We start from the raw sequence: 26,958 nt of genomic DNA, 5'->3' as shown, positions 1-26,958 counted from the left end.
AGGCACAGGTTGGTGATGGCGCCAGCTTGAACTTTTGGTTCATGTGAGCATTGAGCCTGTTGTGGCCAGTACGCAGCCTGATGAGGTTGACTTGCAAAATTTAGCTGAATATACTTACGTGGTTTACAAAAAATCTACCCAGGCTGTACAGTTTTGAAAGTGCAGCGTTATGTTTCAGATGTAAGCCCATGAGAACGGCTATGTTATTGTAAGCATGACTGATTGAACGGCGTTACGTTGTAAACTTTTTCGTAAAAAATTCACCGAATTGGAGAATAGGAAAGGCCAGATACTGAGATGGAAGCGAGGTTATGGGAAATGAGGGGAACGGGAAAAGGAGGTGAACGGAAAAAGGAGGTGACAGTCAATAGTTTCGGTTCTCATCTGTGTGTCAGGGTTGCATAAGTGAAGTGATGGGTCCGAGAGTCGCGATCCTTATCAAAATCATTGACCGTTTATGCAATTCGTATTTGCTGCATACATTTTTTTTCCCTCACGATTCTGGTGCATGGACTGTCCCTGCAACTCTGTCTCCGTAAAACAGCCAGTGTCAGTGTCCAAAGCATGCTGCTGATCACAATGTTTTGCACACAGACACTGAGGAATTTGGATTGGAGACTGTTGTCGTACAGGAGCACTCGCTTCCAGGTCCGGTCAATACTGACTTTCATAATGCGTTATGTTGACGGACTGAGTCTGCTGTGTCAGCTTGCATCATGATTTCGTTGATACTGTTATAACATAGTAGTCATGATCTTAGTTAATGTATGTCTGGTTATAACTATAAAGGATGTGTATGAGATACATCCGTCGCCATACTGTGCCAACAGAGTTTCCAGCATATGGAACACGAAAGTTTGACTCTTAGTGAAAATGTTTTTACCAGAGACCCCGGTAGCCATTTTATTCCGGGCTTCTTGTCATCAGCAACTTATGATGACAAAGTTATACATTTGTAACGTGAATTCAGGAAATCTCCCCACTGTAAACTTGACGACTCCATTTCTTCAACAAAAAGCATATATGCAAAAAGAGACTAGAACTTGGAAAGTCTGCCTATTTCTCACTGAAAACTGTCGTTTCCTCACGTACGAGCGGAATGATGCAAAAACCAGGGTGGGAGGAGTGACCGTGTTTTGTGCCCAGAAACAGCAGCGCCCTCGGGGATCCAGGCCATGAAAGGTTGAAGACAATTGGTTGGAGGGAACTTCTGCGTTTTGCCGTGTTGTGTTCTGTTTTTGGAGAAGAAGAAGACACATTTAAAGCACTGGCTGCACTTAGTTTTGATGTCCAAGGATCCGTATGAACACGATTTTCTGGCACGGAAAACATGTGCACTATGTTGCATCGTCTTTCCATGCGTGATTTAACAGACGTTTTGTTGGAGGAGAGGTGGGAGGAGGAAAAAGAGGAGCAACGGCATGCAGAAATAGTAGTGGTCGTTGCAGCGTGAAAACAGAGGGGCCGATTTTTAGCTTTTTCAAACCGAAATGTTATCTATTTCCCTTGCCAAAAAATACGACCTTTTGAAAATACTAAATTCTGAGTTTAAGACTAAGTTTAGTCTGTTACTGCTTGGTATGCACGTATACAAAATTGGTTCTTTTGGCCATATGTTATTCCCCCCCCCTCCCCCATCCGTATTCCCCTCCCTCAGTCCCCTCCCCTCGTATCAGTGCAATATAATGAGAGAAAAAAAGTAGACCAACAGAAAAAAATACAGTAATATTTTCAATCTGCATATTCATTTTTTTCAGAAATTGGTTTTTATTATGCAGACTAAGTCAGTGCAAGCTCTGATTTATGATGCTATGCATTTTATTTTTCCTTTTCTTCATCTTCTTCTTCTTCTTTTCTTCATCTTCTTCTTCTTCTTCTTCTTCTTCTTCTTCTTCTTCTTCTTCTTCTTCTTCTTCTTCTTCTTCTTCTTCTTTTTAACAAAAGCATGAATAAGAAACCGTCCTCTAATAGCTAGGTTGTTAAAGTCGATGTCGCAGTTCCCTGGTATTCCTGTAGCCCAAGAAAATAGATCGTCTTTTACAAGCTGAACTTTATTACCACGGCTTTGTCCTGCTGCAATTGAGACGCGTGCGTGCGTTGTCATGGCGATGCGTGCATTGTGTTGACATTTGCAAACTGGGACATATTGATACCGCTTGTTTGTTCTTTTGTTTGTCTCTCTGTTATAAGTGTTCTCTTTCAGGGGAGGGATGGGGGAGGGAGCGGGAGGAAAGAGGGAGAGTGGTTCTCTCTATCTCTCTCTTTCACTCTATGTCTCTGTCTCTGTCTGTCTCTCTTTCTCTCTCTCTCTCTCTCTCTCTCTCTTTCTCTCTCTCTCTCTCTCTCTCTCTCTCTTTCTGTCTCTCTCTGTGTCTCTCTCTGTCTCTGTCTCTCCCTCTCTCTCTCTCTCTCTCTCTCTCTCTCTCTCTCTCTCTCTCTCTCTATTCTATTACGCCCACATAATGCCTCATATAAACTTCGCATCAACACTTTGGGATAACTGCAGTGATGTTCATTTAAAAAGACTCGATTCCCTGCATCGCCGAGCTGAAAAAACTTATTCTGCATGATTTGAATAGGTCCACGGATGATAAACTAAAGCTCTTGAATTTCCTCCCCTTGAAAGATCAGTTGACGCTAAACAAGGCTGTGTTCATGTATAAAATTCTAAATGACGACTGTCCTAAATATTTGCAATCACATTTCAAACATGCCACAAAAAGATATGGGTCCCAAAAAATCATCCCTCCTATACCTCGCATAGACCTCTACAAATCGAGTTTAGCCTTCTCGGGAGAGTTTCTCTGGAACTCCTTACCCCAACAGATAAGAAATGCAACTTCAGTGAAAATGTTTAAGAGACAGTCACGTTCACACATCATTCGTGAATGAAATGTCTTGTTCGATTGTTATTTTGTTAAACATTTTGTACTAATGTTAACGGATGTGTAGCTGATCGGAGCAACTTATTCCCAAATGAAAGGTATAACTATGTCAATGTAATTTTGTAATTTTTTTAGTTCTCCTTATGTAATTCCTTAAATGCACATTGTGTTGCATTCTGTACAATGTATTTCTGTATTTTATAGGATTGAATTTATATTTGTAATGTGCGTCTGTCTTTATGTGTTGTATAAAGGACAGGTTGGAAGAATAGGCTTTGCCTAAAACCTTTATCCTTTTGTAATAAAGTTCTGAGTGTGAGTGTGAGTGTGAGTCTCTCTCTCTCTCTCTCTCTCACACACACACACACACACACACACCACACACACACACACACAAGCACGCGCGCACAAAAAACACACACTCTCTCTCACTATCACTCACTCACTCAGTCTGTGACTCACACACTCTCTGTCTCTCTCTCTCTCTCTGTCTCTCTCTCTGTCTATCTCTGTCTCTCTCTCTCTCTCTCTCTCTGTCTCTCTCTCTCTCTGTCCGTCTCTCTCTCTCTCTCTCTGTCTCTCTCTCTCTGTCCGTCTCTCTGTCTGTCTCTCTCTCTCTCTCTCTCTCTCTCTCTCTCTCTCTCTCTCTCTCTCTCTCTCTCTCTCTCTCCTCTGTCAAGGTGACGAGTGGAGTGAATAATTAAAGGGGTAAAAGTGCGACAGTTTCAAGCTCCACCAATCTGTGTCTCCCGACTCTCTGGACAGGCTCATCCTTTTCAACCCCGAGAAAGCTTTTTATGGTCCAGGCGGCTGGGGGGCTGGACGGGAGGATGGGTGGGTCCTTGCTGCAGCTGGTTCTAAAGCAGTGGTGTGAAATACATTATTAGCTTCTGAGATTTCGTGACGTCAAAGAGTGTATGCTGTGTGTGTTTCGTCTGTCTGTTTGTTTGGTTGGTTAGTTTTTTTAATTTTATTTTGTGGTTGCTGCACAGCAAAGCTTTCTCTGACCTGACGCATGTGGTTCGTCCTATACATGTTATCTTGTGTTTGCGTTGTTATGCATTTTGTTCCCGTGTGTTGAACTGCACTTTGCCAAGCAATTTACTTACCAACATTAAATTGTACAACCGTATGCGATCTGATCTGATCTGATCTGACCTTATCTTAACTTACCTTACCTTATTTTGTCTTGTCTTGTCTTGTCTTGTCTGATATGATCTTGTTTAATCTTGTCTTGTCATTTTGTCTTGTCTTGTCCTGTCTAATCTCATCTTATTCGTGCATCCGTATTGTGAGGTAGTCAAATGCAATTTATGGACCACAAAATGTTTTTGCTAGTCGTCTGTGCGATGGTCATCTGTACTGCTGGCTACCCTAGACGTGTATCTTTCCTCATAAAAATGTAGTCTTACCTGTGTATAACGACCACTAAAGAAACCGACCAAAAGTGATCGATCTAGATAGGTTATCGCTGGATGGAAAGGTGAATCATATAGGAGAAAAACTCGCCAAAGAACCTTTGAGATGGGTAATAGACATCTAGTCATTGAGAGATGGTCGTTATTGATAGATGGTCCTTATTGAGAGATGGTCGTTATTGAGAGATGGTCGTTATTGAGAGATGGTCGTTATTGAGAGATGGTCCTTATTGAGAGATGGTCGTTATTGAGAGATGGTCGTTATTGAGAGATGGTCATTATTGAGAGATGGTCGTCATTGAGAGATGGTCGTTATTGAGAGATGTTCGTTATTGAGAAATGGTCCTTATTGAGAGATGGTCCTTATTGAGAGATGGTCCTTATTGAGAGATGGTCCTTATTGAGAGATGGTCATTGAGAGATGGTCGTTATTGAGAGATGGTCCTTATTGAGAGATGGTCGTTATTGAGAGGGGATCGATAGGACAGAATCGTCTGTAGTGTCTAAATTGACTTTACAAGTCTCTGTCTGTGCGGATTTGCACGACTGGCAGAGCTACCACGTGACTGGTACTGACGCCTCCATCCCTTCATGTGCTTGAACAGATGTGCACTTTAAAACTCTCTGCTGTCGTGTTGTAGTCGAGTAAGCATGACAAAGGAGAGGGTTTGAAGTTTTGCAGGGAACTGAACGGAAAGAATTTATCAAATTAGCCAGCCAGAATTAAAAATTATCACACTCAGAGACAGAGTCAGAGCGACGGGGGTTTCTTTTTACATTTAGTCAAGTTTTGACTAAATGTTTTAACGTAGAGGGGGGAATCGAGACGAGGGTCGTGGTGTATGTGCGTGTGTGTGTGTGTGTGTGTGTGTGTGTGTGTGTGTGTGTGTGTGTGTGTGTGTGTGCGTGCGTGCGTGTAGAGCGATTCAGACCAAACTACTGGACCGATCTTTATGAAATTTGACATGAGAGTTCCTGGGTATGATATCCCCAGACGTTTTTTTCATTTTTTTGATAAATGTCTTTGATGACGTCATATCCGGCTTTTCGTGAAAGTTGAGGCGGCACTGTCACGCCCTCATTTTTTAACCAAATTGGTTGAAATTTTGGTCAAGTAATGTTCGACGAAGCCCGGACTTCGGTATTGCATTTCAGCTTGGTGGCTTAAAATTTAATTAATGACTTTGGTCATTAAAAATCTGAAAATTGTAAAAAAAAACAATTTTTTATAAAACTATCCAAATTTACGTTTATCTTATTCTTCATCATTTTCGGATTCCAAAAACATATAAATATGTTATATTTGGATTAAAAACAAGCTCTGAAAATTAAAAATATAAAAATTATTATCAAAATTAAATTTTCGAAATCAATTTAAAAACACTTTCATCTTATTCCTTGTCGGTTCCTGATTCCAAAAACATATAGATATGATATGTTTGGATTAAAAACACGCTCAGAGAGTTAAAACGAAGAGAGGTATAGAAAAGCGTGCTATCCTTCTCAGCGCAACTACTAAACCGCTCTTCTTGTCAATTTCACTGCCTTTGCCATGAGCATGAGCGGTGGACTGACGATGCTACGAGTATACGGTCATTGCGTTCAGTTTCATTCTGTGAGTTCGACAGCTACTTGACTAAATGTTGTATTTTCGCCTCACGCGACTTGTTTTTCGTTTCAACAGGCAAAAATTGTCGTGACCCAAATTCTAACTCAGAACTGTAGTTTTCAACAATGTGTTTTTGTGTGTGTGTGTGTGTGTGTGTGTGTGTGTGTGTGTGTGTGTGTGTGTGTGTGTGTGTGTGTGTGTGTGTGTGTGTGTGTGTCTGTCTGTCTGTCTGTCTGTCTGTCTGTGTGTGCGCGAGCGTGTGTGCGTGTGTGTGTGTGTGTGTGCGCGAGCGAGCGTGTGTGCGTGCGTGTGTGCGTGCGTGCGGGCGTGCGTGCGGGCGTGCGTGCGTGCGTACGTTGACGCGTTTCTGCGTGCGCGTGTTTGTGTGTGTGAGTGCGTGTGTATAGGTGGTGGTTTTGTTCGTGGTGTGTGTGTGGGGGGGGGGGGCAAGGAAGGTAAGGATTAAAGATGGAAACGGCCTGATAGAAAGTTTATATCTGTCGTGACAGAACAACTTTATTTTGGGATATTTGTCAACTGCTGGCGCGAGTTTCTTGTTTTGGCAAATGAAACTGTGGTTGAAAAAACATGAATAGAGTTACATTCTTTCAGTGGAAGGATATTGAAAAATCGTCTTCGGTTCAGAAGGTGCAACCTGAATTCAAACTATTCCTGTCGATAAGTGCTCTAGTTGATGAAGATGTCGTTTTTGTTTGTTAGTTTGTTCTATCATTGTGTTGCTTAATTAAGATCACTGTTTGCTGTGCCTGCGTGCACTCTCGTTGTGCGTGTGGTTGAATGTGTGCCTTAATTGTGTATTCTGTTAGCTTAAACGCCCTATGGGCCTAAAGCCGAAGAATAACCTTGAAACCTTGTTTTGTCACCATTTGTTGGTCAAAGCCGGCTCATTTTAATTTAATTTTGTTAAATCTCCTTTTGTTTTACTTTCTTTTTCTTTTGTCTTTTCTTGTTTTAATTCGTTGAGGGCAAAAACAATTGTTGCGGTGCTTGGATAATGAGAGAGAAAGTTGTCTTGGGGAGGCACAGAACGGGGGACTCCCTATTGTGAAATTCATTTCCGTGGTTTGCGCTAGTCACGCAAGCCAGGAATGTCAAGCCTGACATCTGCGTTGATCAATATCTAGAGAGAGAAAAAGAACACGTAAAACGACGCTGAAGCTGAAGATTTCTTTCTTTTTTACATTTAGTCAAGTTTTGACTAAATGTTTTAACGTAGAGGGGGGAATCGAGACGAGGGTCGTGGTGTATGTGTGTCTGTGTGTCTGTGTGTCTGTGTAGAGCGATTCAGACTAAACTACTGGACCGATCTTTATGAAATTTGACATGAGAGTTCCTGGGTATGAAATCCCCAGACGTTTTTTTCATTTTTTTCGATAAATGTCTTTTATGACGTCATATCTGGCTTTTCGTGAAAGTTGAGGCGGCACTGTCACGCTCTCATTTTTCAACCAAATTGGTTGAAATTTTGGTCAAGTAATCTTCGACGAAGCCCGGACTTCGGTATTGCATTTCAGCTTGGTGGCTTAAAAATTAATTAATGACTTTGGTCATTAAAAATCTGAAAATTTAAAAAAAAAAAATTTTTTTTATAAAACGATCCAAATTTACGTTCATCTTATTCCCCATCATTTTCTGATTCCAAAAACATATACATATGTTATATTTGGATTAAAAACAAGCTCTGAAAATTAAAAATATAAAAATTATTATCAAAATTAAATTGTCCAAATCAATTTAAAAACACTTTCATCTTATTCCTTGTCGGTTCCTGATTCCAAAAACATATAGATATGATATGTTTGGATTAAAAACACGCTCAGAAAGTTAAAACGAAGAGTGGTACAGAAAAGCGTGCTATCCTTCTCAGCGCAAGTATTACCCCGCTCTTCTTGTCAATTTCACTGCCTTTGCCGTGCGCGGTGGACTGACGATGCTACGAGTATACGGTCTTGCTGCGTTGCATTGCGTTCAGTTTCATTCTGTGAGTTCGACAGCTACTTGACTAAATGTTGTATTTTCGCCTTACGCGACTTGTTCTTTAAGTTTGAATTGTATCGATTTGTTTTCATAAAAAGAAAGTATCTCAAAAGAAACAGTTATTTCAACTTTGATTGCGGATTCTTTTTGTCTGTCCCTGTCTCTGTCTCTATCTCTATCTCTCTCTCTCTCTCTCTCTCTCTCTCTCTCTCTCTCTCTCTCTCTCTCTCTTCTCTCTCACAGTCTCTCTCTCTTCTCTCTCACATTATCTCTCCCTCTCTCTCTCTTCTCTCTCTCTCTCTCTCGCTCTCTCTCTCCTTCTCTCTCTCGCTCTCTCTCTCTCTCTAATCTTCCTCTCTCTAATCTCTCTTTCTCTGTATATGTCGCTCTCGGAATCTGCCTGTCTGTCTGTCTGCCTGCCTGTCTGTCTGTCTGTCTGTCTGTCTGTCTGTCTGTCTCTCTCTCTCTCTCTCTCTCTCTCTCTCTCTCTCTCCATGGGTCCTGACAAGATTCCTGCTTACTTGGCCAAATTAGCTCTACCATATATTGTGGAGCCACTCACCTATGTGTATAATCTCTGCATAAAGCAAAATACTGTACCTAGTTTATTAAAGAGAGCAAATGTAATTCCACTCCATAAAGGTGGAAATTTATCCGACCCAAATAATTTTAGACCCATTTCCTTATTACCCATTTTATCCAAACCATTGGAAAAACATATTCACAAACATTTGCTCGCGTACATAGAAAGCAGAAACCTTTTCCATCAATTTCAATCTGGTTTTCGAACAAAGCACTCTTGTCACAGCGCCCTTACCACGCTATGCGACACCTGGTTGTCTGCAACAAACCGATCTGAAATCAGTGGTGCTGTGTTTCTTGACTTTAAAAAAGCGTTTGATCTTGTTGATCATTCTATTTTATTGAAGAAATTAGAGTTGTATATCAGAAACAGTTCAGTGTGTAACTTTTTTGCTTCCTATTTACAGAACAGATCTCAATATACTGCCCTAAACTGTAAAATATCTACTGAGGAGACTGTGAAATGCGGGATGCCTCAAGGGTCAGTGCTTGGGCCGATTTGTTCTGTCTGTATATCAATGATCTGCCACTGCACATTTCTGATAGCAATGTAAGAAGTGATTTTTTTGCTGACGATTCTTCTCTTCATTCAAGTGGAAAGTCTGTTTCAGTAATAGAGTCCTCCCTTCAAATAACTGGTGTAGTGCCAATGCTATGCTTGTCCTTCCAATAAAAACTAAAAGTATGGTAATTGCAACCAGACAAAAACACCAGATTTCTCCACTCAAACTAAATCTTACTATTTTTTTTTATTTTTTTATTTTTTTTTTTTATCAGAATGTGTATTGATTATCAGTTTTAGAACGTGTCCATAAGCAGTCTGCTTGTTAACGTTCTTAATGTTGTTACTGTATATAACATGTATACAGGAAATTAATAAAAACACGCTTAAACCAAGCTAGGCCTATGAGCGTACTTTTAAAAGCAAATGAAATTTGGCGGACGATTGTAATATAACAAGTTTGAAAAAAAGACAAAGTAATAATGGTGAATTATGGTAGACAATCATATAACGATAAAAGGAACAGAAAACACGATGCTAAACTGACAACGGTACTCACACGCACTCGCACACTCACTCGCACGCACACGCACACAATGACTTCCACATGGTAGACAATAGAATACTACCAGAACAAGAAAATGTAAACAGTATTGCACATGGTCATTTCAAACATGGATGAGATAAATGCATTCATTATTCAAAACGTTTGCTTGATAAGATAAACCTAAATAACAGGTCAAAATAATATCAATACATTATCGCTGTCTGACTTGTTTCTATTGCCATACAGAAAATCATCAGCGGTTAGCAAATCATAGTTGGACAGTGTTGACAAGGTGACTTCACGTACTTGAAGAAATATGGAGCAGTGAAAAATATAGTGCTCCGCATTTTCAACAGGATAACCACAAGTGCATGACGGATCGGGAATTAAATGTCTGTCAAAAAGATCATTATTTAGATTGCTGATCCTCAATCTAAGTCTGCAATGGATAATTTCTGATTTTGGATCAGATGTGTATCTTTTTTTTCTTTTTTCTTTTCTTATCTCATACAATGAATTAAATACAACTTATCGAGTACAACAAGCTAACTTTTTTAACGTTTTGTTCTTCGAACACTCACACAAAAATGCTTCTTATCTGTAACTGCCTATTAAAAATACTTTCCAACGGTAAAAACGAATTTGTTTTTTTTATATATATAAATTATAAATCTTACTATTGGTACGCAATCAATTGAACAAGTTCAAGAGCATCGCGTTTTAGGGGTAATTATTGATTGTGAATTCAAGTGGCAGGCACAATTACAGCATATTTGCAAGAAAATATCCAAGAACGTTTTCCTCTACGGACAGAAGGACTCTGGAAATGTTCCACCATGCTCATGTAATGCCTCACATCAGTTATGTGTCGACGCTCTGGGATGGCAGCAGTGATGTCCACTTGAAAAAGTTAGACTCTCTCTATCGTCGCTCGACTAAACTCATCGTAAAGGATAATGCCCCAACAGATATGAAATTAAAAATGCTTAACTTTCTTCCACTGGAAAAGCATCTCAAGTTAAACAAAGCCATTTTCATGCATAAATTGTATTACGGTAAAGTGCCGATTTACATTACATCATCATTTAATAAAGCTACCGACAGATATGGGTCGGTCAACTTGATCCCACCGATTCCACGAATTGACCTTTATAAGACCAGTCTTGCTTTTTCGGGTACATCAGTTTGGAATTCACTTCCATCATCCTTTGAGCACTTAAAGTCATTAAAAAGTTTTTAAAAATGTGTCAAAAAACACTTAATGTCTGAGTAGTTTAACGCGTTTTGATTTACCACACTTAGTATTACACCAAAGATATGCTGTGCATTGTATATTCTGAACATTTTTTTTTTTACTATTGCTACATGTTCGATTGCTACCAGCTTGTACTTTTAATTACTTGCATAGTATGCATTTTATTTTATGAATAACCACATATGTATGCTCTTCATGCCTCATCTTCATCATCATCATCATCATCATCATCATCATCATCATCGTCATCTTTATCATCACGTGCTGAAGTTTTCTGACCTCCTTTTGTTGGTAAACTTTTTAACTTTTTAATTTTTAATATTTCAATGTTATCATTGTGTGTCTGTGCGTCCCAAGGACAGATTGTAAGAAAAGGCGTAGCCTTAAATCTTAATCCTTGTTAAATAAAGTTCAATTCAATTCAATTCTCTCTCTCTCTCTCTCTCTCTCTCTCTCTCTCTCTCTCTCTCTCTCTCTCTCTCTCTCTCTCTCTCTCTCTCTCTCTCTCTCTCTCTCTCTCTCTCCCCTCCCGTATGTGCGCTTGTAAATGAAAACTGAATAAAACCCATAAACGTATGTTATACACATTTATTACCGCTCTAAAACACATTCCAGACTCAACGCTTGACATCGTAGATAGTAAGTGTTTTCAAAACTGTACACTTTAGCTCGATAGAGAAACGGCTTGTCTTTTCACGCAAGAATGTAAAATTAACGTCTTTTGGGCGAAAGCAAGTTTCGGATATTTAAGAGTTAAATCTGTCTAAACCGGCAGATAGCCTTTGCAAGACCTTGGACGGACGATGGGGGGAGGGGAGGTATATCAATGAGGGGCAAATGGATTATGTCCTAAAAGTTTAAAGCGACAACTAGCAAAAATGCACAGATCGAATCCAGTGTTTAAGAATTGTGTGACGTGAAGCCCCTCTGATGACAGGACATCTCCAAATGAAGGACACTTTGCATCATTCCCTTGGTCTGGTACCTCAGGCAAAGGACACGTGCAAAAGATGGACAGTTTAATATCATACTGTCCATGGTGGTCTCGTTTAAACAAGATTATATTCAATTTGAACATAATACATCAATAAAAGGCAAACGAACTGCCCCATGCAGACAGATGAAAATTAGCATGATAATCATGATGTCAGAGAGGTGGTCTCATTTCACAGTAGCCACTGACAGTAGAAGAGTTGTTGTTTTTGAGTATGTGTGTGTGTGTGTGTGTGTGTGTGTGTGTGTGTGTGTGTGTGTGTGTGTGTGTGTGTGTGTGTGTGTGTGTGTGTGTGTGTGTGTGTGTGTGTGTGTTATTTCATTTCCGAAAATCCACGGCTATGCTAAAAACAAAGCTGGTAATAGTGATTATGGCGACGAGGCGTTGTAGTAAATCCCACCGCGATTTCTTCCCCCATTCTGTGAGCCCCGTGAAACAGTATCCTCCCATTCAAAATGCCAGAGGTGCCAAATCCGCCAGTGGGAAGCCCATGGCGCGACTGTGCCCTGGCGGGAAAGGGAAGAAGAGGAAGGGACTAAGTGAATTACCGTAGTGCCCCGGTGTCAGGGCTCAGGACAGGTAATCATATTACCTCTCTCATTAGCATCTCTGCCCAGCCCCTCCCTGTCCGCGCTTGACCCGTGGAGGCCAATTTCTGACGCGTGGCGCGAGGGGTGAAATACGAGGAGTGCAGGTGCATTTGAAAAATTGAAATCCGTTTAAAGGCGTGTTCCATTTTGAGGAGTTTTTAAACGAGTTAGAGGCGACGGTTCAGTTCCAGGGTTTTTTTGTTTTGTTTAAAGGCACCACCTTTCCCGCAAAAACAGTTTTGGTCATTATCTGAGATTTTCCCAGCAGGCTAGTGGCTTTTAAGAAATTGGCTCATTAAAAAAAAGCCACTCTGAACAGGAAGCATACAGGGTAATGATTTTTGTTTTGTGTCGAAGTGGCTGCATGGTCTTTTCCCTAGTAAAAGCCTGGCCAGATACGATAGGGTAAGCCGAATCGTTTACACCGGTAGGTGTGTGCCTTTAACTGTAACGCTTGTCGGCAAGAAGTTACTGTAGACACAGCCTGTAGTGACACAAAGCATAGAATTTTGTTCGTTTTTTGTTTTTTGTTTTAATTTTCTTTAAATGTTTGCTTGCCTACTTGCTCTCTCTCTCTCTCTCTCTCTCTCTCTCTCTCTCTCTCTCTCTCTCTCTCTCTCTCTCTCTCTCTCTCTCTCTCTCTCTCTCTCGTTTTCTTTTGTTGTTTCTTTGTTTCTAATTTGTTTGCATCGCACGCATACATCAATCTTAAAAACCGGATAAGAGATCATTCCGGTGGGCAATTGTTCCAAACCGGTCAGGTTAGCTGACTTTCGTTCAAGCTTGGAGTATATTTGTCAGTTGTTCTTGATCTCGCGAGAAGGTACGTTGAACATCCAAACCTGTTTGTTTACGAAATGAATCGAATTTTACCGTCAAATTATAGCCTTTCACCACGACGTTGCTGGCTTCAGTTTCGACACAATGCCATCGTTCTTTGTGTCTGCAAATCTTGGTACCTTGCAACAGCTTTCTTGACGGAACAATAACGTGTCAAATCCTCTTCAGATAACAACCTTGCGACAGCTTTCTTAAACAATAACGTGCCATCCCCCTTCTGATGACAAGACCACAAAAGCGTACAGGGAAACAATAATTTACAGTATTTCCTTTGAGAAATCTTTTCTAGTATAGTCTAGGCCTTTAAGGAGTAAGTATGGATTCCTCATTATCTCCATAGTGGGACACACCTGCCATGACACACCGGAACACGCCCTGTTTTTGCCAACATAATGTGACTCCGTTTCAAGGTTTTCCTCTTGGTGCTGCTCCCTAGCGCTTGGATTCTCAATCTGTAAACGCATAGACTGCGCATCGACATTTCTAATATATTATCTGACTGATAATGCTCCTTAGTGTTTATCAATATGACAAGCAGCACACGGTGAAACAAGAAACGGCGAACCAGGAAATGACTAGTTTACAGTAAACATGCCGAACGAACTGTCTATACGAAAGGGACTGCCATGCATGCTATGCAGTTATACGACTCGAACAGAGAAATATGACGACTGGATAAAAATAGGAAAGAGGCTGATATGCTCTAACATAAAATTGCAGACAATCCCGAGTCGAAATAAAAGTATATAGCATTTAATATGACGACTGGATAAGCATAGGAAAGAGACTGATATGCTCTAACATAAAATTGCAGACAATCCCGAGTCGAAATAAAAGTATATAGCATTTAATATGACGACTGGATAAGCATAGGAAAGAGACTGATATGCTCTAACATAAAATTGCAGACAATCCCGAGTCGAAATAAAAGTATATAGCATGTAATATGACGACTGGATAAGCATAGGAAAGAGACTGATATGCTCTAACATAAAATTGCAGACAATCCCGAGTCGAAATAAAAGTATATAGCATTTAATATGACGACTGGATAAGCATAGGAAAGAGACTGATATGCTCTGACATAAAATTGCAGACAATCCCGAGTCAAAAATAAAAGTATATAGCATTTAATATGACGAACGGATTAGTATAGGACAGGGACTACTAGTTTCAGGAAGGTCAGAGTCGAAAAGAAACATATGCCGTATGGATCAGAATAGCAAACGGACTAATAACCTATACTTGATAGAGATGTAAGCTACACTCTCCGAGCCAGAAAGAAGAATAGCAAACGGACTAATACTACACTACACCGAATTGATTGGCATCGGCAAGGGACTGATAATACTATACTATTGAGTTGCATGCTAGACTCTCCGAGTCGAAAAGAAACATACCGAATGGATTAGCATAGGAATGGGACTACCATACCATATACTATTATAGCCAGTTGCAGGCATTGCCCGTGGGATCAGGGGTGGAACTCGCGTCGTTGAATTAGCTCGACGTTGACCGATCTCTCCATGGCCTGAAAAAGTCCTTGCCTGTAAAACGAGAGAGACCTCTTGGGCCAGATCAGAGCTGGTAATTGCCATAGAGCAGACTGCCTGGGCCGCTTTTAATGTGATTGTGGCACTACTGTGCGAGTGGGAAGTCATTTTCCGAGCTGCCCGTTGTGTTGGAGAGGAGCTTATTGTGAGATGATGTATAGATCGCACGCTGTCAACTTTCCACACTGTGTGTCAGTGTTTGTCCGGGGTTTTTGGGGGGTGGGGGTGGGTAGAGGGGAAGTTTGTGTGTGTGTGTGTGTGTGTGTGTGTTTGTGTGTGTGTGTGTGTGTCTGGTGTGTGTATGTGTGTGTGTTTGGTAGTGTGGGTGTGCGAGCGTGTATAATTATGTTGTATGTGCGCGCACACACCCACACACACGCACACACACACACATACACACATACACACACACACACACATACACACACACACACACACACACATACACACACACAAATACACACATACACACACACACACACACACACACACACACACACACACACACACACACACACACGCACATCGGGATTATTCAGAGACTTCGTGAGTTGTAAATCTCTCATTCTAGTGCAATGGCCTTGGCCGCATTGAGTTGTCAGGCCGCGGTGCAATGACCACCAGTCCTGCCCCTGGTCATTGTCTTCAAATACTGCAGCACTGTGTAGTGTCATTGTCGTGCGGCAAATTAAAAGCGTATTTCGACGTGTTCCTTTCAGAAATGTTTTCTGGTACGTCAAACGTTTCGAAGTGTTAACAGATGATATTCACTATACCTTTATTAAGACAATCTTTGCCTTTGACAACTCAAACAGTCCATAGACATTAATTAGATGTGCTGCTCTGTAGTGCATGGAGCGTCGATTCGCAGTGTTGAAAGCTGTTGAAATTTCTTAGTGAAAAATGCGTTCTTTAATTCATGGCTTTACTTTGTGTCGTTATTTTGCTCGTTGTTCTTGTTTATGTTGTTTATGTTGTTGTTGTTGTTGTTGTTGTTGTTGTTGTTGTTGTTGTTGTTGTTGTTGTTGTTTGTTTTTTGTTGTTGGTGGTGGTGATGGTGGTGTCGCTGTTGCTGTTGCTATCGTCGTCGTTGTTGTTGTGGTTGTTGTTGCTGATGTTGTTGTTGTTGTTGTACTGTGTTGTTGTTGTTGTTTGTTTATTGTTTGTGGTGGTGGTGATGGTGGTGTCGCAGTTGCTATCGTCGTCGTTGTTGTTGTTGTAGTTGTTGTTGCTGATGCTGATGTTGTTGTTGTTGTTGTTGTTGTTGTTAGCGTTGTTAGCATTGTTGTTGTTGGCGTTGTTCTTAGCGTTTTTACTGCTGCTGCTGCTTTTGCTATAATCGTTTTTATCATCACCTTAGTTTCCTTGCTTGTGTAAGAAAATTACGCCGCACGAATGCTGACGGGCTGTGTTTTGTGTGTGTTTCAGTATTGCTTCACGGTGACCTACAAGAGCGAGGGACAGCGACAGTATGACCTGCGCAGCGACTCGGAGGCAGAATGCAACGCCTGGATCGACGCCGTCAAGCGAGCCAGGTAACTCGTCACTAGATCATGTTCGGAAATAACTCTGTCGTGGGAATTATATCGACTTTGAAAAGGCTGTCCTGAATCCGAAGCTGAATTTGCGAAGACATAACGAAGTCTTTTTACACACACAGTATCAGTGCCAAAACAATCTTTGTGAAGTAAACTTTGCCCGATTAAGTTTGATATTTAAAGATTAATGATCCCGCTGAGCCCGAAGTTGACTTCACGGACATTTCACGAAGTCTTTCGACTGTAAATCCAGTATCAAAGCTGCGTGCAGCGAACTTTGTGACGCCTGAAACTAATTGTGCTAAGTCGACTTCACGAAGCTGACCCCCTCCACACATTAATTTTCTAGTACGTGTTATCAGCTTTTGGTGCGTATAAGACGCAGGGACGCACACTTTTGGGAGCCCTGATAGAGAATAAAAAAAAATTTAAAAAAATTCCATCTCACACGGCATTAAGTCTCAGGAAACATGAATACACGCATGCAGGAAAAAAAAATATGGGTAGCGCCGTATGTATGGCAGCTCGCTTTCCCCGGGGAGAAAGCAGCCCGAATTTCCATGAGGGTAACCTCACTGGACTGTAAATCTTATCCAATCCAATCCAATCCAATCCAATAGATTAGTGGCATGTGAGGACGTTAAACCCCAATTTATTAGGTTCAGGACCCATCGTGAGAGCGCAAAACACGTCGTCTCTCGAGACTGACGGATGCCAACTACTCTTTCAAAAATATGCACAACGGAGTTCATTACTCACTACCGCCGTGATCGCTTTTCTCCGCCGATCAATGTCCACTATCTGTTTCCAAAGGGCCCATTCCTCGAATTCGTCTATTCATTGTACAACTGTCGTAATGGGTGTAGATTGCAAAGCAGTGCAATTTTACGCGTTACACGTACAGCATAGTACATGTAATCATACAAAGCCGTGCAAGGCACTCCTGCGTAAGGTAATGCACTACGTTGCAGACAATACAGTACAATAGAACGCGATGTAATTCAGTGCAATGCAATACAATGCAATGCAATGCGGTGCTATGTCATGCAATGCAACAGAGTATAAAACATGACAATCTCTCTCCTATTTTACATACTTATACGAGGGCTCTCGTATGTGTGCGTCCTGTCTGTCTGTCTGTCTGTCTGTGCCCGCGCGCAGGTGTGGTGAGTATCACACCAAATGAGTGTTTCAATTACAGATCTTTGACTTATCATTCTGTTAGTTGTAACTGCCAAAGCGACGGACGTTTCTTCTGAGAAAAATCCGAAAGCAAAGACGATTACTCGATGGAAGTTTTAAACTTGATTAACATTAACAGCAGACAAAACATTCGCAATCCACATGCCGGTGGGGTTTTTTTTTCCTAAGCACCTTAACGAACTTGTCGGGGAACATTTGTAACGACGGTGTTTTATTGTCTTCTTTTCCGGACGGTTGTGTTGGAAACAAAGGTCGATATCGACCTTTAAACCAGTATGCGCAACGGCTTTTTGTACATTCTAAACGCTATTGATTCTAAGAGCAAGTACGCTAGCACTGCCACACAACTCAATTCACCGTGACCGACATTTTCACCGTTTTATTATATTACCCGGAAAGCTGGAAAACAGTAGGGGATTTTTCGGTAAACAATGAAAATGCGAGCAACACTTCACAAAAATCTCATTACACTCCACAAGAAAAGTTTTTGAATAGCAGTTTGATTTATTTCTTTTCCCGAGCCTTTGGTAAATACGAAATTCTTCGAAAACAATAGGAACTATGGAAAACGTTTGAGGGAAATGTGTTTACGGATCTCGAAGGGAGCAGTTTAATGATGCTCTTGATGTAGAAAGGAGAATTAGGAAACTACTTTATGTCAATTAATTCACGCATGATAATTAGTACAGAACTACGCAACATGGGCATGATAATGAGTGAACAGTTGTTGTTGTTGTGTTTTTTGTGTTGTTGTTGTTGTTGTTGTTGTTGTCGCCGCTGCTGCTGCTGTTGTTGGTGGTGGTGGTGTCAGTTGGTGGTTTTGTTGTTGTTGTTGTTCTTGTTCTTGTTCTTGTTGTTGCTGTTGTGGTGGTTTTTTTTAACAAACTAAAGAGATCCGTAGACACAATCTTTGACTACCTCTATTCAGTGAACAAGAAGTTTGTTGTTGTTGTTGCTTCTTTCTTTGTTGGAACTTTTATTGGAAAATCCATACCAAGAAGCCAGATTTCTTCTTTTGTGATTGAAAACAATCATTCCTGGAAGGAATGTTCTTCACAACTCGAAGTTTGGTAGCAGTAGATCGTTAAAGAGATAACTCACATTCACGTGAACAATGCATTTGTGTGCGATCGCCACGGAGAAGAACAATACATCGGCCTATAACAGTACAGTTAGGAAGTAGACAGATAGACAGAAAATGAAGCCAGACATAATTACAAAAATAAACTTCAAGATCTGTTTCTCGCTCCCTCTACTTTGTTAAATATCTGCGCATGCACAAGAGTACATGTGTTACGGACCAAACACACAGCCCATCAAGATCAAGGTTAATTAAAATTCATGATTCAGCAAATCAAATGAATGAATACTGCAAGTCATCGCGTTAACTTCATAACAACAAAGCTCACAGTAGCGAAGTCTGCAGGTGACGAGGGTGTCTGAAATAATCGTTAGTTGTAAAAAAAAAATGAGCTTACAAGCTGTTGTCGGACACAATCTGATATCATCCACAGTTTGGTGGACGTGTTGGAGTCTCCCAAACCTCCCCCCCCCCCCCCCCCCACCCCCTCGCATCTGTAAGAGCCGGATAACATGTGAATTAAGCGTTAGTTGTGCACTCGTGATAAATTAACACCTTTATGACTCATCCTTAATAGAGTGTAACGATATGTTTGTCGTTATTTGAGTGTGTGTTTCATTTTGTATTACTGTATCTCCGGCCATTGGCAGCACAGCCGATCCATTTACTGCATATTGCTCGGCTGTCATTAAAGCCTCGCTACGTTTCCCGTAAGCCATCATTTTCTGGTCACACACACTGTCAGGCTTGTACACACGATACAAACACCCTTTCGTTTGAACACTTACCGCTAGAGAACATCCTATGTGCCCTCCATAAAGAGCGAGCATTTTACAAAGAATTTATTTTTGCGTGGCCAGCCGGATTTACTATAAAACAAATCGGAAGCCTCGTTTTAAAAATTACACAACACCATGAAAAATCATTATCGACGATCACGAATCTGCTTATATCAATAATACATTACAAAAAGCTCTAAATATGTAAAATAAAAATAAAAATAAAAAAATAAAAATAAAAAATCGGTTTCCTTGCCAGACAAGGAAACTCAAGGCATCCTGTCAGGGAGAGAATGAGCCGAACTCATTTTGACCTGAGTTCAGGATGATATGTAACTATCTTATGATCGTGACGAAATGTTATGTAAGACCGACTCAAACACTGCCTTGAATCTGGCACGTGTACTCGCGAGAGCTGGAGACGGTGATACTGTCAGTGACACTTTCAGTGATAGGTTTGCCTCCCAGAGCAAGGGAGACGAACGAGTGATTATAGAGTTGCCATTTTCTGGCCTGTTCCGTTACTCCCCTTGGTTTAAGCTCCCTCGATTCTGTTGCGTTACCGCGGAGTTCGTTGACAGCCATTTTGTTGTGTTTTTAATGGTCCTGTAACTGAGAAATAGGTAGATCACGGTTGGGAAGGGAGGGAGGAGGGGTAGTGAAGGTGTCATAGCAGGGTTCTTGAAAGCGGTGAAGTTTCTCCCGAACCGCCCCCACCCCCCACAGTGGTGGAGTCATGGCTGAAGCTGAGAAACTTGAGTAACCGACGAATCTCTAAATTGGTCTAATTGTCAGTAAAACGATACTGGTCTTAGCTGCTTGACCAATTCCTTAGCTTACAGCACAGAGAGAATGGATAGGTATGTAATCATCAAGTAAACATCCACTAATTCCACGTATACATGGTAGCTCAGCTTTACGTTCCAAGCCGGGAACATCCACTGATTTTTGTATTGCCTCGCGTAGAACCGTCAGTACGAACCGTATAACTGAAACATTGCCGGCGAAGCCGTTTTGGGACTTACATTCTTTGCTTTTTTTTTTGTTTTTGTATAAGCGTCAGAGATACGGTCCTTCCTACCCATGCTTTTTTGTGTCAGGCAAACTGATTTCTGTCTCTCTGGTATAACACGGCCACAAGGATACTCGGGTTGTAACTATGTCAACGCGTGATTGAGGGCTGACACCTGCCCTTAACCCTACCCATAAAAGCAATTGATATAAAACATTCCCCGCATACATACCTTTTCAGCTCTCTATCTGTGTTTGCGTCGTAGGTGTTGGAACCGAAGGGGAGCTTGAACAGAAACACCTGAGCAGTGCAAGTCGTGGACACTGTATTTACTGAATGAGCGTTTTAGTCCTAAAGCTACAACAGTGTGCTGGAAAAGATCATGAACATTGTATTCACTGTATGTGTGTTGGTATTGTTACAGTTACAGCAAGGTGTTGGAACAGAAGGAGGAGCTGGAACAGAAACACCTGGACTCTGTATTCACTGTACCTATGTGTGTGTTGTGTTACAGCTACAGCAAGGTGTTGGAACAGAAGGAGGAGCTGGAACAAAAACACCTGCACCTGCTGCAGATCCTGGACAGCGAGCGCCAGGCCAAGTGGCACTATGTCCAGCAGACAGAGGAGCTGGCCGCGGAGGTCAAGAAACTCAAAGAAGAGGTCAGTCTGGGCACGAGGACGAGGAAGATGGTTCTGTCGATTTGTTTTTCTGTCTGTTTCTCTCTGTGGCCGGGTAGGGTGGTGTTTATGTGTGTGTGTGTGTGTGTGTGTGTGTGTGTGTGTGTGTGTGTGTGTGTGTGTGTGTGTGTGTGTATATGTGTGTATGTGTGTGTGTGTGTGTGTGTGTGTGTTAAGGAAGTGTTGTTTATTAACAACTGACAATCATTTTAAATATGTTTACTATCAAGGTTAAATGCAAAACGTTTCGTGTTCGGGTCTTTTGCTCCTGCAAATTGACACAGGTCATGATACTAAGGCAGTGATTGTTAATACATGTTTAAACCTTACATGTACAGATGTCCTTTTCGTGTCCAACAGCTTCAGCAGTTCAAGAAAGAAATTGCTTCCAACACCAAGGTAGAAGAGGAGACAGACGAACTCAAGAAAATCAAAAAGGTGAGGAAGGTTTCCGCACTGTCTACTTACTTTTTATTGTAGAAATAGTCAGCACTATTGTGGGTGTAACACTTTTTAGACTTGAGTATGATCGCATGATAAACTAACATCTATTGATAATAGAATCCATATTTGGAATGTCTTGTTTTTTCGTCTGCTTCTTCTGGAGCAAAATGTTTGCTCTTCTGGTGCAACAGCCGAGATGATGAACTGCAGTAGCGATATTTGCTTGTTGCTTCATTATTTTATTTCTCTTCTGTCAAAGATTGTAACAAACTGAATGATACAGTTGAATTCATTTTCCAAAAATGGATGATTTTATGCATCGGGGTTTTTTTTTTTTACAAAACAGGCGCAAAGCTTTTTCCAAAGCTGGGGAAGCGGAACATTCCTCAAGTTAAAATTCTACTTAACAAGTCCCTTTCTTTTCCCACGCAATAGGTGCAGAGTTTCTTCCGAGGCTGGTTATGCCGGCGGCGGTGGAAGCAGATCGTGGAGCTGTACATCCGGTCGCCCCACGCGGAGAGCATGCGCAAGCGGAACTCCATCGTGTTCTCCATGGTGGAGTGTGAGGAGGAGTACAACCGCCAGCTCTCCTGCCTCGTCACCTGCTTCCTCAGACCGTTACGCATGGCCGCCAGCTCCAAGAAACCGCCGGTCACGCATGAAGACGTCAACTCCATATTTCTCAACAGGTCTGTTGTGTAGTTTTGTGATTGATATTTTCATTTTGAAAGGAGCTTAACTTGCCTAAAACTGTTTGAAATGGCCTCAAGAGTTACAATTTAATAACCAGCCCAGAGCAATGATTAAGGAATTTGTTGGTAAGAAATGTGAGACTATTTAACTCCCGTGGTAGCAAGAAGAAGCCACCTTGTAAATGTGGATTGAAAATTAAGACCAAAGTCCGTACATAGCGTGTGCCTCTTTTGATTATCCTGTCAATTTGATGTTTCAATTTCTGTGTTGTGCATTTTGGGGATGAGTTTTGGTTGTGTGTGTTTCAGCGAAACGTTGCTGTTCTTGCACCAGATCTTTCTGAAGGGTCTCACAGCTCGCCTGGAGAACTGGCCTACTCTGGTGCTCGGTAAGCCCATATATTTCTTGTTTAAGGAGTAATCGTTAAGAGGAAACATTGTCATTAGCATGCCAAGGCTAATGAAAGACCTAATCTGACAAGGACATAAGACAGAAGAGTTATAGCATCTTCATCCATCATCCATCGGTGTCATCAAACTTTTGACACCACTTTCTTGCCTCACCTATCCTATGCACCAGGTGGGTACTGATGTTGCTCCTTTTAATTGTCTTTAGCAAATTTGCGGCAATGGTCATTGAATATCCGGCGATTTTGGGAACTTTGTGGTCGTTTTGTTATCGTCTCCTATTCCCCACCCTAAAAAACGTTAAAAACACGGTTTGGGCGATTTGAAATACTCTTTGTAGTCAAATGCCTTTCCTGTCTTTATAAACGAACTTGTACGCTGGTATTTTGTTGTGGAAAATATTTAGCATGAGTCTTGTAATTTAGTTGTTCCAGGCGTCTGCAAGCCCCCAGAGGGCCGATATTTGTTGAAACAAGATATTGTACGTATTCAAGTAAATTACGATACAGAAGTAATGAGAATGAAAAGAAGGGACACGAACTTAATTAATGACTATAATAATGACTATTATAATGACCGAGATTACATGAATAAACCCATTGCAGGCGACCTGTTCGACATGCTGCTCCCCATGCTGAGCATCTACCAGGAGTATGTGCGCAACCATCACTACAGCCTCCAGGTGCTGGCCGAGTACAAGCAGAAGCACGAGTTCAACGCGCTCCTCAAGCGCTACGAGGAGAAGCCTGCCTGCGAGGGTCGCTCCTTGGAAACTTTCCTCACCTATCCTATGCACCAGGTGGGTACTCCGGGCCTTGCCTGGCTTGCCTTGACAATTATACCTTGCTTGCTAACTGGCTGGTTAGCTAGCTGGCTGGTTGGATGGCTAGCAGGCTGGCTGAATCGCTTGGGTGTTAACGCATGGCCATGTATGAGTGGTGGTATTGGAAGTAAAGGTGGACTTTTTGCGTGCATGTGGGTGGCTTTTTCCAGGTCGTGGTATTTCTATCGCAGGCTTCTTCCTCTCTGCTCAATTTTTTTTTCTTCTGTCGTACATTCAATGAAGTCATGAACTGAATGGTGACCTGCTCTTGTGGCGCAGTTAACTTACCAGACAAGCAAATTATGACAGGAATTGTTGTCTTTAGTGTCTGTCTCAGTAATTAAGGCCAGCCAGGAGATTATGGCCTATGCCGCTCCGGACAAAACAGAACACCCTTCTAAAGTACAAGAAGTATCAAATACAAACATCTGTGACCGGGAGGTAGGAGTTAAGATCTGATTACCAGTGTTTGAAATGTAATAAAACTTCATTTTAGAGCTGATGGTCCAGAAACACAGCAAAAAGTAGATGAGGCAGAAAAGAGACGCATTTTACTTGCTTTTACATTTTTCTTCATTTACTTTTTGTTGTTTTTGGAGAACAGGTAAGTATGTGTGGACTTACAGGACTTGGCGGTTCGGTGTCTAGAAGAAAGACCAAGTTCACCAGAAAAAAAATGTGGAATGTGCCTCAGTGTCATTCCTTGTTGACCCAGTTACCTGTAGTGTGCCTTCGTTGGTAGCCTTAGAGCGCAGCTAGCTGCGTACCGTAGTTTGCTTTGCTGGTAGTGGTAGTGGTAGTGCAGGTCTAGTGTAGTGCAACAGCATCTGTTTGACACGTTGAACCGAAACAGATGTGCACATCTTTGATTCACTCACAATATATTAAAGGCACACTCCTTCCCGTAAATACAGTTCGGCTAACCATCACAGATCTGGACATGCTCTTTTTTTACATTTAGTCAAGTTTTGACTAAATGTTTTAACATAGAGGGGGGAATCGAGACGAGGGTCGTGGTGTATGTATGTGTGTGTGTGTGTGTGTGTGTGTGTCTGTCTGTCTGTGTGTCTGTGTGTATGTGTAGAGCGATTCAGACTAAACTACTGGACCGATCTTTATGAAATTTGACATGAGAGTTCCTGGGTATGATATCCCCGGACATTTTTTTCATTTTTTCGATAAATACCTTTGATGACGTCATATCCGGCTTTTTGTAAAAAGTTGAGGCGGCACTGTCACACCCTCATTTTTCAATTAAATTGATTGAAATTTTGGCAAAGCAATCTTCGACGAAGGCCGGGGTTTGGTATTGCGTTTCAGCTTGGTGGCTTAAAAACTAATGACTGAGTGAGTTTGGTCATTAAAAATCGGAAACTTGTAATTAAAATTATTTTTTTATTAAACGATCCAAAAACAATTTCATCTTATTCTTTGTCATTTTCTGATTCCAAAAACATAAACATATGTTATATTTGGATTAAAAACAAGCTCTGAAGATTAAAAATATAAAAATTATGATCAAAATTAAATTTCCGAAATCGATTTAAAAACTATTTCATCTTATTCCTTGTCGGTTCCTGATTCCAAAAACATAATAGATATGATATGTTTGGATTAAAAACACGCTCAGAAAGTTAAAACGAAGAGAGGTACAGTAAAGCGTGCTATGAAGCACAGCGCAACCGCTGCCGCGCCAAACAGGCTCGTCACTTTCACTGCCTTTTGCACTAGCGGCGGACTACGTTCAGTTTCATTCTGTGAGTTCCACAGCTTGACTAAATGTAGTAATTTCGCCTTCCGCGACTTGTTTATTTCATTTTTTAACATGGCCCATGGCATGGGATAAGACCATTCCTCCACTATGACACGACCCGAAAACCAACACCCTTACTGCTTCCCGGGTGTAGCTGGAATGTGTTGATGCATTAAATTCTTAAAAGGCACTATTCTTTGAAAATTGAATCATGAAAACTTCCTACAGCAAGCCGTCAGGATGTTGCTTTTTGGTATTGCGTCTTCTTTCTTCTTCTTCTATCGTGGGCTGAAACTCCCACGTTCACTCATGTTTTTGCACGAGTGAGTTTTTACGTGTATGACCGTTTTTGCCCCGCCATTCAGGCAGCCATACGCCGCTTTAGGGGAAAGGTATGTGTCTAAGTGTAGGGATGGTTTTAACCCATGGTCTTTTCCGGGCAAGATCTGAGATGGAAAGCCGAACTGTTTTGACGAGAGGCAGTGTGACATTAAATGATGTGGAGAACATGCATGTGCCCAGAGACTATAAAAACTAGTCCCAATCGCCCACCAACACTGTACAAAATCGAGAAGGATCTGCGAACTTTTTTGGAAACACTCCTACATAATTACCTGTAGCTTCAAGCATGCATGTATATTTCCATGGTAATCACTAAATATGTGCAAACAGATTGTACAGACCTTTGCGATGAAGAGTCCAACGTGTTAAATGATGCATTTCGCACTTCTGAAACAGTCTCATCAGCTTGGGAGTTTTGTTCTGTGTGTGTGTTGTATTCAGTTTATTAACACGACACAAAAATAACTCTTGAAGCATTTTTACTGTTAAATTCAGAACTGTACGAAAGACAAATAGAGCAATGCCGGCCGGACTGTGGCCACATGACAAACTCTCGTTAGTAACCTGTTTTAGATATGACATTTATAGTAGATCTTAGTTCTTTGATCTTGTCAGAGAGACGGACCAATTTGTTGTAAAGAGTTTCATAGAACGATTGACTCTCGGAACACACTAAGAAATGTCGAACTAGAAACCTGAACTTCATAGCAATGAAACCCGAAAGTAATGGTTGCAGCAGACACAGCTGACTGTCTTCGGTACAGCTCGTTCATGTCAATAGTAGGCTATGTGGTTATTAAAAATATGATGTGCTGGTGCTATGTTGTGTGTATGCAAATAAGCTCTGTTCGTTTTTAAGAATGATACTGATTGCTAAGCATGTGTAATGTCTGTTTTATATGCACGATGTGTCAAAGTCTTGCTGGTGGTACAGAATCACTCATGTTTGCATGCGATGCAGTCAGACAATAGCTCATGCTTGCAGTCATTCTTTTTGACGTGTTTCATGAGCAGAGCGTATTTTGACTCTTTTTTTGTGGTAAAAAATGCATGAACTTTTTCACTTCTTCAAGTGAAATGTTACCGTCAGCGCTACGTTGTTCTGACTGCTTGTGAAGCCTGATAATTAATTGGGCGAAGTCGACTTCGCAAAGTCTACTTCACGAAGCTAGCTTGACGAAGCTTTGGCTCTGAATCTTTGGTAAGGAGACTTCGCGAAGCTAGCTTGACGAAGCTTTGGGTCTGAATCTTTGGTAAGAAGACTTCACGAAGCTAGCTTGACGAAGCTTTGGGTCTGAATCTTTGGTAAGAAGACTTCACGAAGCTAGCTTGACGAAGCTTTGGGTCTGAATCTTTGGTAAGAAGACTTCACGAAGCTAGCTTGACGAAGCTTTGGGTCTGAATCTTTGGTAAGAAGACTTCACGAAGAT

At 41.3% G+C, this 26,958-nt stretch overlaps 1 protein-coding gene across 1 annotated transcript in view; it reads left to right on the top strand.

Annotated features, from left to right (window-relative positions):
• LOC138973727 (ras-specific guanine nucleotide-releasing factor 2-like) overlaps window positions 1-26,958 on the top strand; it is a gene marked incomplete at its 3' end in the record, with an annotated part of 293,414 nt that overhangs the window by 157,571 nt on the left and 108,885 nt on the right. The window contains 6 exon segments of the mRNA XM_070346460.1: window positions 16,202-16,308; window positions 20,901-21,048; window positions 21,427-21,504; window positions 21,946-22,199; window positions 22,512-22,591; window positions 23,216-23,409. Of these exon segments, the coding sequence (XP_070202561.1) occupies window positions 16,202-16,308; window positions 20,901-21,048; window positions 21,427-21,504; window positions 21,946-22,199; window positions 22,512-22,591; window positions 23,216-23,409 (861 nt within the window).

Source organism: Littorina saxatilis, linkage group LG1, assembly GCF_037325665.1.
Source record: "Littorina saxatilis isolate snail1 linkage group LG1, US_GU_Lsax_2.0, whole genome shotgun sequence".
NCBI classification, from domain to species: domain Eukaryota; kingdom Metazoa; phylum Mollusca; class Gastropoda; order Littorinimorpha; family Littorinidae; genus Littorina; species Littorina saxatilis.
Note: the sequence above shows the minus strand (reverse complement) of the source record. Positions and strands in the feature narration are given on the sequence as shown.